Consider the following 19,024-nt stretch of genomic DNA (forward strand, 5'->3'; position numbering starts at 1 on the left):
AATGAGGCAGTGATCGCTGAGATCCTGGTTGAAAACAGCGGAGGTGTATTTGGAGGGCCAGTTGGTCAGGATGACGTCTATGAGGGTGGCCTTGCTTACAGAGTTTGGGTTTTACCTGGTGGGTTCCTTGATGATTTGTGTGAGATTGAGGGCATCTAGCTTAGATTGTAGGACTGCCGGGGTGTTAAGCATATCCCAGTTTAGGTCACCTAACAGAACAAACTCTGAAGTTAGATGGGGGGCGATCAATTCACAAATGGTGTCCAGGGCACAGCTGGAAGCTGGGGGGGGGGGGGGGGGGCTTGGTAACAGGCGGCAACAGTGAGAGACTTATTTCTGGAGAGAGTGATTTTCAAAATTAGTAGTTCGAACTGTTTGGGTATGGACCTGGAAAGTATGACATTACTTTGCAGGCTATCTCTGCAGTAGGCTGAAACTCCTCCCCCTTTAGCAGTTCTATCTTGACGGAATATGTTATAGTTGGATATGGAAATCTCTGAATTTTTGGTGGCCTTCCTGAGCCAGGATTCAGACACGGCAAGGACATCAGGGTTAGCAGAGTGTGCTAAAGCAGTGAGTAAAACAAACTTAGGGAGGAGGCTTCTGATGTTGACATGCATGAAACCAAGGCTTTTTCGATCACAGAAGTCAACAAATGAGGGTGCCTGGGGACATGCAGGGCCTGGGTTTACCTCCACATCACCCGCGGAACAGGGGAGTAGTATGAGGGTGCGGCTAAAGGCTATCAAAACTGGTCGCCTAGAGAGTTGGGGACAGAGAATAAGAGGAGCAGGTTTCTGGGCATGGTAGAATATATTCAGGGCATAATGCGCAGACAGGGGTATGGTGGGGTGCGGGTACGGCGAGGTAAGCCCAGGCACTGGGTGATGAGAGAGGTTGTATCTCTGGACATGCTGGTTGTAATGTGTGAGGTCACCGCATGTGTGGGAGGTGGGACAAAGGAGGTATCAGGGGTATAAAGAGTGGAACTAGGGGCTCCATTGTGAACTAAAACAATGATAACTAACCTGAGCAACAGTATACAAGGCATATTGACAATTGAGAGAGACATACAGCGAGGCATACAGTAATCACAGGTGTTGAATTGGGAAAGCTAGCTAAAACAGTAGGTGAGACAACAACAGGTAATCAGCAGCAGGTAAAATGGCATTGACTAGGCAACGGGGCCGACAGATAAAACAAACAAGCAGAATGGAGTACCGTGATTAATGGACAGTCCAGCATGCATCAGCTATGTAGCTAAGTGATCAGTGTCCAGGGGACAGCGGTGGATGGGGCAGGGAAGCTGGACTGGCGAGTGTTATCCAGGTTAAAAAACTAACAATGACTAAATAGCTTGTAGCTAGTTAGCTGGTTAGCTTCTGGAGGTTCTTGAGTATGTTCTAAAAATTAAAAATAATATCGATTCCGTATCACATTGGGTGAGGCAGGTTTCCGGAAGGTATAAACGAATTAAAAATCGGAAAGAGATAGAAAGTACATATGGGTCCAGTGGGTGTTTGGGACGCGGCGATGCAGACGGTTAGCAGGCCTGTGCTAACAAGCTAACAGTTAGCAGGCCGGGGTAAACAAGGTAGCAGTTAGCGGACCAGGGCTAACAAGCTAGCAGTTAGCAGGCCGAATTAGCAAGCAAGGAGATAGCAAGGGCTCGAGAGTTAGCCTTTGGGGGACGTCACGATGGGGTGAGTCTGTTTATTCCTCTTCATGCGGTGACATCGATAGACCGGTCGTGGGCCCGGGTATTGTAGCCCAGGAGTATGCTACGGTGGTAAGCACAGGTGCTCTGGCCGGGCTAGCTTCAAGCTAAGTGGGTGGAAACGCTAGCCAGGAGTAATCATCCGGGGTTGCGGTTTAGCTAGATAGGTAGTTGTGAAGATCCAGCTGAAAAATGTTCCGTTTGCATTGGGAATCCGGGGATAAAAATATCAGATTGCAGCCCAAATAAATGCTTCAGAGTTCAAGTAACAGACACATCTCAACATCAACTGTTCAGAGGAGACTGCATGAAATCAGGCCTTCATGGTCAAATTGCTGCAAAGAAACCACTACTAAAGGACACCAATAAGAAGAAGAGACTTGCTTGGTCCAAGAAACATGAGCAATGGACATTAGATTGGTGGAAATCTGTCCTTTTGGTCTGATTTGTCCAAATTTGAGAGTTTTGGTTACAAACGCTGTGTCTTTGTGATAAGCAGAATAGGTGAACGGATGTTCTCCGCATGTGTGGTTCCCACCGTGAAGCATGGAGGAGGTGTGATAGTGTGGTGATACTTTGTTGGGGACACTGATTTATTTAGAATTCAAGGTACACTTAAACAGCATGGCTACCACAGCATTCTGCAGCGATACGCCATCCCATCTGGTTTGAGCTTAGTGGGAATATCATTTGTTTTTCAACAGGACAATGACCCAACACACCCCCAGGCTGTGTAAAGGCTATTTGACAAAGAAGGAGAGTGATGAGTGCTGCATCAGATGACCTGGCCTCCACAATCACCTGACCTCAACCCAATTGAGATGGTTTGGGATGAGTTGGACCGCAGAGTGAAGGAAAAGCAGCCAACAAGTGCTCAGCATATGTGGGAACTCCTTCAGAAGTGTTGGAAAAGCATTCCTCATGAAGCTGGTTGAGAAAATGCCAAGAGTGTGCAAAGCTGTCATCCAGGCAAAGAGTGGCTACTTTGAAGAATCTAAAATCTAAAATGTATTTTGATTTGTTTAACACCTTTTTTTGGTTAGTACTGCATGTTATTTCATAGTTTGAGGTCTTCACTATTATTCTACAATGTAGAAAATAGTACAGAATTAAGAAAAACCCTTGAATGAGTAGGTGTCCAAACTTTTGACAGGCACTGTATACATTTTTTGATTGGGTTGGGGGCTTCTGACACCACTCGCTAACAGTGAAAAGATTGTCTAGGTAGATAACGTGATTCTAGGTACATGTACTACTAAAGTTAAAGAGCATTGGATTGTTGTAAACATGGGCGAGAGAGTTTTCTTACACCATATTTTTTGCACCAGTCTCGGCGATATTCCATTAAAATTCAAGTCACATTGATATTGACTTTATCATTTAAACCTAACCTATGACCTGAACCATCACCTTATGTATTACTGCCCCCAGGTTGCAAAAAGTGACATCCTAAAAAACAATACAACACAAATGTCTCCTAGCCTCACACATGCTTTCTGTTCAACACTAAAACTAAATATAACTAGCAAATCAGGTCTTAAAACTAACTGAAACTAAATTTAACTTAAAACAAAAACAAACAGAAATAAAAACTTTATCCCGGCATTACGCAACTTCCCCCAGATTTGCAGATATCGAGCCACAGTGGTGACATGTGCACAGGGCTCATACTACAAGCGAAAGCCCAGAGGCAGATCTAGGCCTGACAGTATGTGGTAGACCTCCATTTAACATAACCATTTAGAAATGCTTACCAATTCAAAAGGATTAAATCCCCAGGGGCGTTTCCTATTGTAAGGGCACTGCACATGTGACTTTTGGCATTTCAGTACACACATTGGTCACATGGATGGAAGCGTTGTGTCCACATCCAAGAGTCACTGAACATGGAACACGTGTACCCATCAGAGTAGGGTGTCTTGACAAATGACCTGTAAATGGTATGCTGGACACATACTGAACACACAAAAACACCAACAAATCCATGTGAGATACACACAATACAAACAGACAAATGCGCATACATGCACACACTGGCACGGTCTGCTGATTGTGTACTCTATTTACAGATAAACTAAGTGACCTTCTAGGTAATGCTGCCGTCCACTAATTACGCCAGAGGGTAGACGTGTTTCCATGTTTTTCTGCTTGCTCCACACACAAAGGGGTCAAGGGTGAGAATGATTTTTTTTTTCTCATCCTGAGACTCCTCTGACACAGCGTGCCTGCCTGCTGCATGCTAAGCCCCTGATCTGCTCCTCTGCCGACTCTGGCAGCTCAGGTCTACTATGCTACAGCACCGTAAATATTGCCACTGTTCAAACGGAGTAGAGATGGACAACAGAAATTGGAGCTGCAGTCAAGTGCCTTGGCATCAGTGGGGGAGGGAGAGTGTGACTACAGCTGGGACTGAGGCCGGGGTGGGAGAGTGGGGTGGGCAAAGGGGGTAGGAGGAGAGAGAAACGAGGGCCTCCTTCCCCAAATGGGCAGATGGCATGGCCTCTGGGACAGGAAAAACAGCCCAGCTTTTTTCACACCGACTTCAACACCACTGCCCCAGCGTCGAGTGGTGTGTTTGTGTCGGTTAATGTCAGCATTCTCAAATCTTCGCCCGCACACCACATCATCCTCTCCTGACAGAGACGAGGAGATGCTCAACAGTAGCACTCCTGCAGAATCCCTCGCCGCATGTTGCCTAAGACAAGGTCCTCATCAGTCACTCAGATCCGGTGACTAAACAGTGACATTCTAAAGCCCCCATCGTCACTTTTGACTGACACTCTGCAGAGGCAAGCAGTCGCTGCCAGGGAATTGGGCCATGGGAAGGAAGGGGAGATGTGAGATTAGGGGAATGATCAATTTCCTTGCCAGCATAGCCATGGAAATCCTGGCAGCTGTGGCACATCACTCCTCCACTCTTGGCTTTCTCTCCCTCTCTGTCACGAAACCCAACATAGGAGCCCTATTTAACCTCCAGCGAGACTATACAGCAGCCTGCAATATTCTGAACCAAGCTGTGCTGGGTTAGCAAGTCCTTCAGAGAGGAGTCAACTCCCCAGCCTCGATAGGTCCCACTGGGCAGAGGTGTCTCGCTAAAACCCAGAAATAATGCACTGTAATGGAGTGTGCTGAACACAATCACTTATTTCCTTGACAGGGTGTACAAGCAGGACTGTGTGTGCGGTCCATCCACTGATGCATCCCCCTCTTGTTTACATGATAAATGAACACGTAAGGTAGCTTAGTTCCATCTGCTCTGGGAGGTCCTTGGATTGTGATTCTACCACACTGTATATAGTAGACTCGGTCAGGGCTGGCAGAGGTCAAGACAACATGCTGGTCTCATAACTTCCCCCATCGTCACAAAAGTGAATACCCCATAGATATAGAATTATATTTCTACGGGAAAGCCCTTTGATAATGAGCTCCATTCTTGTGTGGACCGACCTATGAAGAGAGGACAGTGGTGTCGGTCTTGCTAAGCTCCTGAGGGAAAGCGCTTTGGAGTGGTGGGTTTGAGTTGTCAGCCACAGCAAAGCCTCCCCTAATGGCCTATTCACACTCGAGCAGGCTGCGTGCATGGGACCCCCCCCGACTCGCTCTCTCACATACAAAATAGGATCTATTTTTCAACAGCCAACCTGTTGTTCCTAATTCCACCTGACAATCTTCTGCTGCATTATTCAAGGTTGCTTTTTATTCTCCATCTCCGACTATAAATAGGGCATAGAATTGTGGGATTCTCACATACAATAACCCGGCACCAAAAATAAATATGTCTACAGTGTCACAGCTTTCACTGTTTACATGAGTGGAAAGAGACAGCGCTGAGCACGCAGCATCATCAAAACGGAGACAATTACTACTGTATGTGTGCGCGTGCCGCAGCTATTCTGTTTGCAGCTGGTATTTTGTTCCGTCTCTGCGATGGGCTCAGATGGGGAAAAGGGCAGCGCAGGATCGTGTAGGAGTATCTCCAAGCTTAATTGAATTTCAGGATGTCACTAAGGCAGTATTGCAGAGACCTGCCGTTTTCTCCAGCTCCCGGCTCCAATGGCCCATTTCACATTGAGCCGCTTTGACGTCAGATCCCTGTGGTTTTGTTACAGAGACTGCTGCCATGCAAAAGCTGACGATTTTCACCCTGGGACCCGAAAATGACACTGCCACACTTCTACCACATAGCATGGAATATTACTGGGAGCAGCTGACGTGACAGTTTGGGTGTCTGTCTTGAACTCACTCACACACACACACACACACACACAATGTACTTCAACAGTACCGCTACCTCAAAGGATTGGAGACCATTTGTCTTTGATGAACTATACAGTACATCGGATTCTTCTGTTTGTGCAATGTTTGGTGCATTTCTCCAGGTAATCCTCTTTTTCGCGGGAAGACTTCTCCAGGTACGGTTCTATATCTATGAGATGGGGTCACATGGGGCTAAATCGATCCCGGACGAGCCTCCATAATTTCAGTTTTTACAATGAGTGGGTCTAATCCTGGATGCTGATTGGTTAACACCGCATTCCAGTCGGTGTCTATTCCACAAGTTATCACCGGCTAAGGCTATGACAGTGAAATGCCCATTTACTGATCCATCTCACTGCGCAATCCATGGTCTCTTCAGCCCAACCAGGCAATTTATGAACTTAATCATCAATGTAAAAAAGCATCTAGACATTATATCCCCTTTCTATAAAACTAGCATTTGTTACCGACTGGCTCAATTCGGTTTTATGTAGAAAAATTTGAAATGGTGATTTTCACATTGGATAAAAGTAGACTCAGAGCTACAAAATTGTATATCATACACTACAGCTGAGGAACAATGGGAAAGTAATTCTGCTTTGAAAAAAACAAAAACATTTCAAGACTAAAATATGGTTTATACTACAGGTGTGTTCATAAATCTTATCTGGAGAGCCAGAGCGTGCTCAGAGTGCGCACTGTGCGTTGGTATTTTGTTCTGTCTAGGGTTGATCTGAGCTCAAGAGCGTTTTCAGATTGTCCATTCGTAAATTTGGAGTGTTCAGAGCACACACACTGTGTGCTCTGGCCGAGGAGTAGGGTTGATCTGAGCTTTCTGACCTAAAAACGGCAGTCAAACCCCCAAGCTAACTGGCTAACGTTAGCTAGCTTGCTAGCTACTTCCAGACACAAATGAGAGAACAGCTCTCACTGACCATTTTACTCGCCCTAGCAGGACTGGTTAGGCTGTTTTTATGTTATTCAGAGCGTTGGTGAACTGTGTTGCTGGGAACAATCTAATTAAGCTTTTTTGCCAACGTTTACTGACACTGGCCATATTCAACATATTAAGCGTTCGTAAATCCGTCAGTTATTCTGCACACTCAGACAAGAGTGCTCTGATATCAGAGTAGATAGCCAGAGCGAATTTACCAGCTACATCTATCGACAGTTGACGCAGTGACATCATGAACATTCTATTTCTATGTTTTTTAAAATTTTTACCTTTAACTAGGCAAGTCAGTTAAGAACAAATTCTTATTTTCAATGACGGCCTAGGAACAGTGGGTTAACTGCCTGTTCAGGGGCAGAACGACAGATTTGTACCTTGTCAGCTCGGGGATTTGAACTTGCAACCTTCCGGTTACTAGTCCAACGCTCTAACCACTAGGCTACCCTGCCACTAGGCTACCCTGCCGCCCCATTGAAATGGTTACTTGCATAGTGAAGTCTTTTTAGACATGTCGCTAGCTACCTTCTGTGTGTTCTCTTTTAGACTCAGTCTGCATATTTGCAATCAAACACCAGAATCTCCTTGGCTATCATACTCTAATTCCACTGATTTCAAAACTCAGTGGAGAGCAATACTCACGCAGTAGTACTACGTGATATCTTTCAAAAAAGCCACGTTAGAAAGGATGTACCTACGAATACTGACCAGCTCATGTTACAGACAGAAGCGTGCTACATGGCAGAGCAATCTGAAATCATCTCTCGGCATGTCCAGCCCACTCATCTCAGCCAATTAAATCAAATTAAAAAAATTGAATTTAATGTGATTGGTCATATACACATATTTAGCAGATGTTATTGCGGGTGTAGTGAAATGCTTGTGTTTCTAGCTCCAACAGCGCAGCAAAATCTAACATATCACAACAATACACACAAATCTAAAAAGTAAAATGATTTAATTAAGAAATATATAAATATTAGGAGTGGCATTGACTATAATACAGTATATACATATGAAATGAGTAAAGCCGTATATAAACATTAAAGCGACGAGTGTTCCATTATTAAAGTGACCAGTGATTCCAGGTCTATGTATATTAGGCAGGGCAAAATCCTGCAAAGTTGCTAAGGAGCTAAAAGCAGCATATGTGCAGACAGACATGGCTCGCGGGAAGGTTGCGGTCTTTTTCTGTGGCTAAACCAACTTGGCTTGTAATTTAACAATTTTATTCATACTTACAGATGGCATACAAGTTTGTTATTAAGGCACATGAAAGTTCACATGTTCCAGAAGGCATTTGTGACAAACATTTTTTTTTAAATTAAAAAACAAAGTTTAGTTCAAATGGCTCTCCTGTGAAGTAGTGACGCGCGACATATGCCTAGTTTCCTGAAACGGGTCACATATCTGCTGTTGAAAACCATTTGTATAAACCTTGCTGTGTCTCTCCGACATTTACAACATTGTTTCAAAAGTAAAATTTGATCTCCACTGTCCCATTGAGGATGAACTTGTCAGAGACAGACATTTCTTCTCAGCCAGACGAAATCAGGAATCAGCACAATTTATGGATAAATACAAATTTATGTCAAAAGAAAAACAGGTCAAACGAAATGAAATGCGGGTAGTAGGCTGTCTTTCCAGCTTCAGTTTGAAGTGATTGTTGTATTTATTTAAAAAACATTTACCCCTTTTCAACATTTACCCCTTTTTCTCCCCAATTTCGTGGTATCCAATTGTTTTAGTAGCTATTATCTTGTCACATCGCTACAACTCCCATATGGGCTCGGGAGAGACGATACACAATGTGTCGGAGGAAACACCGTGCACCTGGCCACCTTGGTTAGCGCGCAATGCGCCCGGCCCGCCACAGGAGTCGCTGGTGCGCGATGAGACAAGGACATCCCTACCGGCCAAGCCCTCCCTAACCCGGACGACGCTTGGCCAATTGTGCGTCGCCCCACGGACCTCCCGGTCGCGGCCGGTTACGACAGAGCCTGGGCGCGAACCCAGAGTCTCTGATGGCACAGCTTGCGCTGCAGTACAGCGCCCTTAACCACTGCGCCACCAGGGAGGCCCCTTGAAGTGACTGTTAGCTGTGTAGTTGTCTAGCTCCTCTGAATGAACAGTGTCCTGGCGAAAGAGCACTTTAGAAAACAGCTTCAAGAAACCCAAATCAAATCAGTTGATTTGTCACGTGCGCCGAATACAACAGGTGTAGTAGACCTTACAGTGAAATGCTTACTTACAGGCTCTAACCAATAGTGCAAAAAAGGTGTAAGGTGAACAATAGGTAAGTAAAGAAATAAAACAGTAAAAAGACAGGCTATATACAGTAGTGAGGCTCTAAAAGTGGCGAGGCTACATACAGACACCGGTTAGTCAGGATGATTTAGGTAGCATGTACATGAATGTATAGTTAAAGTGACTACGGATATATGATAAACAGAGAGCAGCAGCTATTTTGCTGTTATTCTGCCAGCACTGTTTGACTTGACTAACTTAACTGTACTTGCCTAGCTTGCAAGCAAGGGACACATTTAGCACGAACGACTGACACGGTACCCAAACCGGCTGCGCGCGTGCGCTATCGTGCAGAAATGTATTTCTAAATTTATTTTGCGACGCTCGCGCATCCAAAGTGTCCGGTCTGGTCAGCATTTAAGTCGAGTCCATAGATATGGAACAAAAATACTTCACGACTGGGTCGCGTCTCTGGCAAGCTAACTGACAGAGTGAAGGAAAAGCCAGCTTGGGTAGCAACCCTAGATTTGTATCAGGACTGTTCAGTGGAAGGAGGAAATATTATGAATAAATTCATTAAAATAAAATGTTTTATGAAAAAAGGTCAATCATTATTTGAACATGTTGGTAACACATTGCATAAAAGTCAATGCTCTCGAAGCCGGTGTTTGGAGGATATATTAGCACGGTTGACGCTCCAAGATGAACACCGGCTTGTCAGGCATTATCACTCAACACTAGAACCGTTAAAGCAGTCATTCTGACTGCTCATGAATAAATAAAAATATCACACTGCCATTTTTAAAGTCATGCTCCCCTCCGTCCTAGACTTTTCCTAAATAAGTTTATATAACACAATGCAGTTGTTAGAATCTCAATATGACAAACCGAACTGGAGTTATAACCAATTTTTTGAACGATGTCCTCCGTTGACCCTCCTTTTCCAGATAGTAGGGCCTGCTCCGCGCCTTCTCCTGACAGTGGAATGTGCCGTGCTCAGTTGTTAAATCACCCTGATAATCGCCTCGAAACTGAACCTAAACTAATTTCACACATAGAACAGATGAAATAAATGAAGTAAAATATGAAGGGGGAGAAAGGGTGAGTTGATGAACGAGGGGAAGCGAGCGATGCATAATTATTTAATCACCAATTGTGAATGAAGAACAGGACAGGCCATTCTATTGAATTGGTATTTTCAAATTGAAATCTCAAAATGTTATGTACCCTATATCAGTCCACCAAATCCAAGCAGTTTTATCAGTCTACTCTGGCCTACTTCGAGTAGATAGTGAGAGTGCGAGTAATTTACAATGGCAAGAAGACCAAGACGAATGGAAGCGTTACTGCAAGATCTGAATGAAAACAACAGATGGCGGGGAAGAAATCTCTGATGATTATTCTTCTGATTCTCAGCCTGAATAATCTACACCTCCTAGGCCCAAGTGCACAAAAGCCAGAATGGTGCGCACTCTGCAGGTGCCCACGCCACCACCAAATGAAACGTGAGACAGGAGAGAGGATGGGATGACACCGTTTAGATTGAACAAGCTGATGACAATGAATCATGCCAATTATCAACACAAAATGTCAACAGAGAGCAGCCCTTACTTATCAAGCAAACAACATCAGCAATGCACTCACCAGCTTTCGTTGTTTCCAGTGCATTCAGAAATTATTCAGACATTCACTTTTTCCACATTTTATTACATTACAACCTTATTCTAAAAGCGATTACATTTATTTCCTCAATCTACACACAATATCCTATAATGTCAAAGCGAGAACAGGTATGCTGACATGTTTGCAAATGTATTAAAAATAAATTTACAATGACACTCTAAATTGCGCTCCGGTACATCCGGTTTGCATTGATCATTCTTGAGATGTTTCTACAACTTGACTGGAGTCCACTTGTGGTAAATTCAATTGATTGGACATGATTTGGTAAGGCAAACACCTGTCTATACACTGTATAAGGTCCCACAGTTGACAGTGCATGTCCCCAAGAATACAGAGGCCTCCATCATTCATAAATAGAAGAAGTTTGGAACCACCAAGACTCTTCCTAGAGCTGGCAGCCCAGCCAAACTGAGTAATCGGGGGACAAGGGCCTTGGTCAGAGTGGGGACCAAAAACCCGATGGTCACTGACAGAGCTCCAGAGTTCCTCTGTTGAGATGGGAGAACCTTCCAGAAGGACAACCATTTCTGCTGCATTCTACCAATCAGGTTTTTACAGTAGAGTGGCAAGACAGAAGCCACTCTTCAGTAAAAGGTACGACAGCCCACTTGGAGTTTGCCAAAAGGCACCAGGCCATGTCTAAAGGACTCTCAGGCCATGAGAAACAAGATTCTCTGGTCTGACGAAACCAAGATTGAAGTCTTTGGCATGAATGCCAAGCGTCACGTCTGGAGTAAACCTGGCACCATCCCTATGGTGAAGCACGGTGGCAGCATCATGCTGTGGGGACGTTTTTCAGCCGCAGGGACTGGGAGACTAGCCAGGATTGAGGAAAAGATGAACGGAGCAAAGTATAACGAGATCCTTGATGAAAACCTGCTCCAGAGCGCTCAGGACTTCAGTCTAGGGTGAAGGTTCACCTTCCAACAGAACAACGACCCTAAGCACACAGCAAAGACAATGCAGCAACGCTCCCATCCAGCCTGACAGAGATTGAGACGATCTGCAGAGAAGAATGGCAGCGCTCACTGCCAAAGGTGCTTTAACAAAGTGCTGAGTAAAGGGTCTGAATACTGTTTTTGCTCATTGTGTGTAGATTGATAAGGGAAAAAAAGATTTATTCAATTTCAGAATAAGGCTGTAACGAACAAAATGTGGAAAAAGTGAAGGGGCCTAAATACTTTCTGAATGCTCTGTATGGACATACTACAGCTTTCAGGGTCTATACAGTGGCTAAGGCGCACACAGAGTAAGGAGACACTGCCTGGGATCTGTCTGTTGATGAGCTGGAAGCGTCATTCATACTTTTCTTTGGAGAAAACATGTCACGGGATTGCGTACGAACTCGGGAGAGGCCGAAGGTCGAGAGCTGTGCGTCTTCCGAAACACAACCCAGCCAAGCCGCACTGCTTCTTGACACAATGCCGCTTAACCCGGAAACACCGTGCACCTGGCGACCGTGTCCCTTTGCATTGCTCCCGGCACGCCACAGGAGTCGCTAGTGCGCGATGGGAGAAGAACATCATTGCCGGCAAAACCCTCCACTAAACGGGACGACGCTGGGACAATTGTGCGCCGCCCCATGGGTCTCCCGGTCGTGACAGTGCCTGGACTCGAACCAGGATCTCTAGTGACACAGCAAGCACCTTGGCACCACTCGGAAGGTGAGTATTCTAATGTTACCTTAGATCGTCATTAACACAACCAAATTATAATTTTTGCAATAGCATATATGAAATTACACTATTAGAATGTTGCAGGCAAAATGACTGCTCATTAGCTTGAAGAGGGGGTCCTTCAAAGCCCAGCAGTTTTGTTGTCAACTGGCCTTCCTCCCTGTCTCGCTATACAAATGAGAGATAGAGGACATGGCAGTGCTCTCCAAAGGTCCACATCCCTACTCTGTCTCCCCAGTCTGGTCTGCTCACAGGGCTAATCACCATGTCTGACGGCCTGGTAAATAATGTCTGGCTAAAGGAAAACATTGGTCCAGAGGCTCAGGTTGAGGCCCACAGACAGACGTCCTGTCCTCTCTTCTGATTGCAGGTAGAGAGCGATCGGAAAATACATTATTGTTTTGGCAAAGCCAAGATGCTTGGCAGAGCAGCAAGCACCTGGGATCTTAATTTCATTCTGTGTTCTCATCCAGGTCCACATTCCCAGAATCCAATATTTTAAATCGATGTTGGCTGTGTGTGCACATGCACACAGGGGTGAACGACAGAGCAAAGCCAATGACAATGCCATTAATAAGAAGTTATTTCTTGCTGTGTCATGAAGCTCCAATGAGATACAATGTGACAGAGGAGACGAGAAGAGGAACAAGAGAGTGAGTGGAATGTCGGGTGCTGAGTTCTATCTGCTCGCAGTGTGAGTGATTAGACACAGCACATGTTAGAAGCCTAACTAGAGCCGTGTATCTGGCTGTGGTGTCTTAAGTTCCCTCCATCAGAGAGCAGCACCCACACAGGGGCCACGTATGTGGTGCTGACACAAGCCTCCCCTGCCTGGAGGAAATCATTAGAAACACCTCTTCTACCACCTCCCAATCTCCCTCTGCTTCATTTTCTTTCCCTCTACCCTCTCTTCATCTTCCCCTCCCCCATCCTCTCCCTCGCTCCACCTCTCTAGGCCGAGTTGGTGACTGACTGCATCTACTGCGCTATCAGCCTGCGCAGCCGGTGTCAAGGACAGGAGGAAATCAAATACGGGGCCGATATTATCTACCTTGGAATTAATCAACATTGAATTTATTATCTGCCACTGTTGTAATAAAGGACAGTGAAGGACTTTGGGCCTGTATCAGACCGTTTTTATTAAGCAGAGGCTGGTAGCTACTGTAATAAAGGAGCATGCTGAGTGTTATGGTAATCCATGACAGAGAATGCTACTACAATAGAATTGAGGCATTATTATACACTGACGTGGGTCTGGTTGAGGTATCAGGAAAGGTGAGGGATAACAGTAACAGGAGGGAGGCTCCGGGTTATGTAATACTCTTACCCCTTTCAAAGAGCATGCAGGGTAACCTAACTATGTTTGAAAGGGTGAGGTACTGCAGGATAGCCTGATAGCAGGGCAGGGGGGGCTCACCTCTTTGAAGCAAGGCGAGGCATTGCGCATCTGCTCAAGCATGGCCCACTTGACGGAGGCCTGCCGAATGTTTCCGTCATACTCGCGGGAGCTCTGTGTGCCGCTGGGGGTTCCGCGTGAACGCTCGTAACCCGGCTCGTTGAAGTACGGCTCCGACACCAGGATCAGAGACTGCACTGATACCAGCACCTGGAGGAGAGAGGGACAGAGCGAGAGAAAGAATTGAAATTGAGAAAGAAAACGACAAAGAGAGCAACAAAGTGAGCGAGAAAGAGAGATTATTGTATTTGATAATTAGGAAATACACATATAGCCAGAACTTGTTGGGAGGTTACTGAAGAGGGTGTGGGGAGAGCCGAAGGGGGAGCAAGAGATACAAGATAAAGAGGAGACAGAAGCAGTGGGAGAGGTGAGAACATTGCAGAGCCTACAATGAGCATCACAGCAAAAAAGCATGGGGGTCACTTTACAGACAGCCTTCACGGTATGTTGCCTGTAAAATAAATCAGGAAATGTTTTTTAGAACCCAATTCATTCAGTCTTTTTACCACATCCTTGCCGGGATGAGCTTTCTATATCTCCCGTGCACAACAGCACGTTTTGGAGTGGGACTAGATGAGGGCTTATGTGTCTGGACGTCTATTTTATTCAATCCATTGACTGTAGACTCTACAGTGTAGAGCATCACAAAGACATCAATTATTAATTTCTAATAGGCAGGTCCTAAGAAACATAAAATAATAAAATGCATTTTCAAATTAATATAATGGCATATTTTGAGTTGAATTGTGTTGCTGGTCTGCGCAGCCTACAGGCGACATGTCTGCACCACGCACATGAAATCAATAGGCCCAGAATATTTTGTGAAATAAACCGACAACATATTTTATAGATGGCTAAGAAATAACAAATACAAATAATATTTTCCCCACACAACTTGCGACACGGCAACCTGTGGAACCGTTGTCATAAAAGCAATATTTTTGAAACTGAGCCCAAGGCAAGGCCATTATTTTTTGATTCATGTTTGATCGCTTTCCTATTCACACTCTGCTTTGTTAGGGAGCAGGCGTAGGGTCTTACATGGAGAGTATCTTCATCATGATACCAATAAAATAATAGCAATGTATATTTTCAAAAGCATGTGTGTGTCGTGTTCATATTTCACAACCTTTGCAGGCTTTTGAAGTTGCCAACACACGATCAAGCAAAAAAATAATAGAACTACACCAGATAGAAAAATGTATAGATGAGCTATACCACCTCTACTTATTTGCCCAGCCAGAAAACCAAATATACAGAAGGAAATCACATTGATTAATTAAGACTGTAGTCCTACGCTACTAAGCGATTACTAAGCGATTGAAGAACAAAATCATCCATTTGTTAAGCTACATATGATGATATTATATTTCAACTTAATATAATACATAAAATATATTTAGTCTCAAATATATAATGAAACATGTACAATTTGGTTTAAATACAAAAAACCTAACGTTTAAGTTCCTTGCTCAGAACATATATGAAAGCTGGTGGTTCAATATTCCCAGTTCAAAAGTTTTAGGATGTAGTTACTATAGGAATAGTGACGCGTTGACTATTTCCCTCTACACCATTTGTATTTCATAGACCTTTGACTATTGGCTGTTCTCATAGGCACTTTAGTATTTCCAGCCTAATCTCGTGAGTTGATGGGCTTGAAGTCATAAACAGCGCTGTACTTCAAGCATTGCTAAGAGCTGCTTGCAAACGCAGTTAAATGCCGTTTGAATGAATGCTTACGAGCCTGCTGCTGCCTACCACTGCTCAGTCAGACTGCTCTATCAAATCAGACTTAATTATAACATAATAACACACAGAAATACAAGCCGTAGGTCATTAATATGGTCAAATCAGGAAACTATCATTTCTAAAAACAAAACTTATTTTATCTAACGGGTGGCAACCCTAAGTCAAAATATTTATTTTACATTGCACAACCTTCAATGTTATGTCATAATTATGTAAAATGATGGTAAATTAGTTCACAATGAGCCAGGTGGCCCAAAGTGTCGCATATACCGACTGAACGCACTGAACGCAAGAGAAGTGACCATTTTCCTAGTTAATATTGCCTGCTAGCATGAATCTCTTAAGGAAATAAGCAGGTTTAAAAAATATATACTTCTGTGAATTGATTTTAAGAAAGGCATTGATGTTTATGGTTCGGTATATTTGTGCAAAGACTGCTTTTTTTTGGCAGTTCGCTTTTGTTAAATCACCTGTTAGGCAAAGTTGAAGCAGGCTGTGATTCAATGATAAATTAACAGGCACCACGTTGATTATATGCAGCGCAGGACAAGCTAGTTAACCTAGTAATATCATCAACCATGTGTACTTATGATGTGAGAATTGATTGTTTTTTTATAAGATAAATGTAAATGCTAGCTAGCAACTTACCATGGCTCCTTGCAACCTACTAGGTCCTTTTGACGCTGCACTCTCGTATAAGGTGGTTAGCCTGCCATGCAATTTCCTCGTGGATTGCAATGTAATCGGCGGCCAAAAATGCCAATTACCGAATGTTATGAAAACGGCCCTAATTAAATCGGCTATGCTGATTAATCGGTCGACCTCTAGTATGAATACTTCCTGAAGGCACGGTATATAGCCATGTTATTTTTTACTCGCTATTCACTGTGTATTTATTTCTTGTGTCACTATTACCATTCAGCTCATTTTTAACTCTGCATTGTTGGAAAATGACCCAACATTTCACAGTTAGTCTTCACTTGCTGTCTGCGAAGAATGTGACAAATAGCATTTTATTTGATTTATTCCCACAGTAATTCTTTATGGATCTATCCACTTGTGGTTAAGAAAACAATGCATGTGGTGGGCTATGCGAAGAGCTGGGTGAAGAGACATGCCTTGTAAAGTTAAGAACTGCCAGGGGGATAGTAGTAATGGGCGCTGCTTAGCAACCATCAAAAGGTATGGAGTGCAGTGCGTGCCAATGCCGCCTCCGCATTAAGGCTAGATTTCATACTAAGCCATAGGCAGAACTTCACCACAATCAACACTAGGTATGTTTGCGGGAAATAAAAGCTTAAGCTTTGATACCGGAAACACCTTTCAAATCAAATGAAATGCAGCTAGTTTGCTGTCTTTCCAGCTTCAGTTTGAAGTGATTGTTCGCTGTGTAGTTGTCCATCTCCTCTGAATTGAGTGTTCTGACGAAAGAACACATTAGAAAACAGCTTAAAGAAACACAAATCAAAGTTTGTCACGTGCGCCAAATACAACAGGTAGACCTTACAGTGAAATGCTTACTTACAGGCTCTAACCAACAGTGCAAAAAAGGTATTAGGTGAACAATAGGTATGTAAAGAAATAAAACAACAGTAAAAAGACAGTGAAAAATAACAGTAGCGAGGCTATATACAGGCACCGGTTAGTGAACATGTAGACATGGTTAATGTGACTATGCATATATGATGAACAGAGAGTAGCAGTAGCGTAAAAGAGGGGCTGGCAGGTGGTGGGTGGCGGGACAATGCAATTCAGATATAAAGAAAAGGTGGAAAAGACTTGGCGGGATACTAAAGTTGACGGAAAAATGTTTGAAAGGTATTTAAGAGAGCGTCAAGACAAAAGCATCATTTTTCACTCTGTAAAAAAAAGAAATCCTTCAATATATCTTTGTAACGATTCAATTAATGCCCCGGGTCGTCTCAAGGAGACTGGGTAAACGGCTCTCTCCATCACTCTGCCCAGTATATATTACCCACAGAGCCACTCTGTCTGGGCGGCTGCCTTCCCGTCTGCCAGCCCAAGCTGGACAACACAAAAGGTGCTCCAACCATTTGGCCTTGACGGTCAAGTAGATGTCAGCCTAACAACAGATGATGATTACCTCAACCATTAGTGAGGATGAAGACAGATACTGGATGAGTGCAAAGGGCCAACGTCTACCAACTCTGACCCTGGCGACCTTTTCCTTTCGACTCTGAACTCTCCCACCTGTGCCCTCCACAACCTGCTCACCGGATCTAGATGTCGGCTGATTTTGACTTGATTCCAACACTCCCCCATTCAGCCTCCTAATTCCATTATCGATCTGGCAGACACTAACTACAATGATAATCAATGGAGACGTCTCCATCTCGATTTCGAACTCACCAATCCTGCAAATGAGAGAATAAAAAAAAGGGAGCCATTTTCAAGGACTCTCTTTGACTTGTTCCTGAATCAATACTTACAGAAAAATGACTCCCCCGTATGCACAGTGGATGACATGTTTGATGGATGGACTCGCAAGGACAAACTTCTGGCCACAATGCCTTCAGACACCAGGGATATTGCTTGACCGATACCATATTCAATATACAGTATAGTATACTACTTAAGACTAGCATGTGACCCCATTTCATATATAGTGCACTACTCAGGTCAAAAGTTGTGCACTAAATAGGGAGCTATTTGAGATTTGCATCAAGGCCTCTACCAGTACAACACAAACAAAGTTGAGACTGGCTGTCAATGACAAACGCTGGTGTTAATACCCCTATACAGCCCATCTCAAAGTGGTGGGTGTCAAGAGGGGATTGCCTATTTGGATAGGGATAGAAAAATGGGTCTAGAAAAATGAAAATCATATGCAGAACCATGGTAGAAATGAAAAGGGAACCTTTTGAAAATGGGAAAATTATTATAATAAAATGTGAAACTAAATATAATCTGACAAGACTGAATCCAAACATTACACTGTTGATTTTATGTGCATTTTACATTTACTGTACTTTTTTCAGCATTTGTTGTTTAACTGAAGAAAAAAATATATATATATATATATATATATACACATATATATATATATATATTCAGTAACTTCAGAATATTCATGGGAAATTTGGGGTAGGTGCAAAAAATGACAAGGGTTTGAGTGAGAGGTATAACGGGTGTCTCCAATTGGCCACACACCTCCCCAAAGTGTGCACAGTTCCTACGTAATTTCAATGTACTTTTATGACTCTTCAACCATGAGGTACTATTCTATGATCTATCCTAGCTGTGCTTTTGAGGAACTACAGCAA

At 43.7% G+C, this 19,024-nt stretch overlaps 1 protein-coding gene across 18 annotated transcripts in view; it reads right to left on the reverse strand.

Moving 5' to 3' along the window:
- Positions 1-19,024, reverse strand: part of LOC124041292 (baculoviral IAP repeat-containing protein 6-like) — a 157,885-nt gene that overhangs the window by 6,515 nt on the left and 132,346 nt on the right. For all 18 annotated transcript variants that reach the window (XM_046358720.1, XM_046358726.1, XM_046358732.1 and 15 more), the window contains one exon: positions 13,947-14,135. In XM_046358720.1, the coding sequence (XP_046214676.1) occupies positions 13,947-14,135 (189 nt within the window). The remainder of the gene's footprint in view (positions 1-13,946; positions 14,136-19,024) is intronic.

This window comes from Oncorhynchus gorbuscha, linkage group LG08, assembly GCF_021184085.1.
Source record: "Oncorhynchus gorbuscha isolate QuinsamMale2020 ecotype Even-year linkage group LG08, OgorEven_v1.0, whole genome shotgun sequence".
Taxonomy (NCBI): domain Eukaryota; kingdom Metazoa; phylum Chordata; class Actinopteri; order Salmoniformes; family Salmonidae; genus Oncorhynchus; species Oncorhynchus gorbuscha.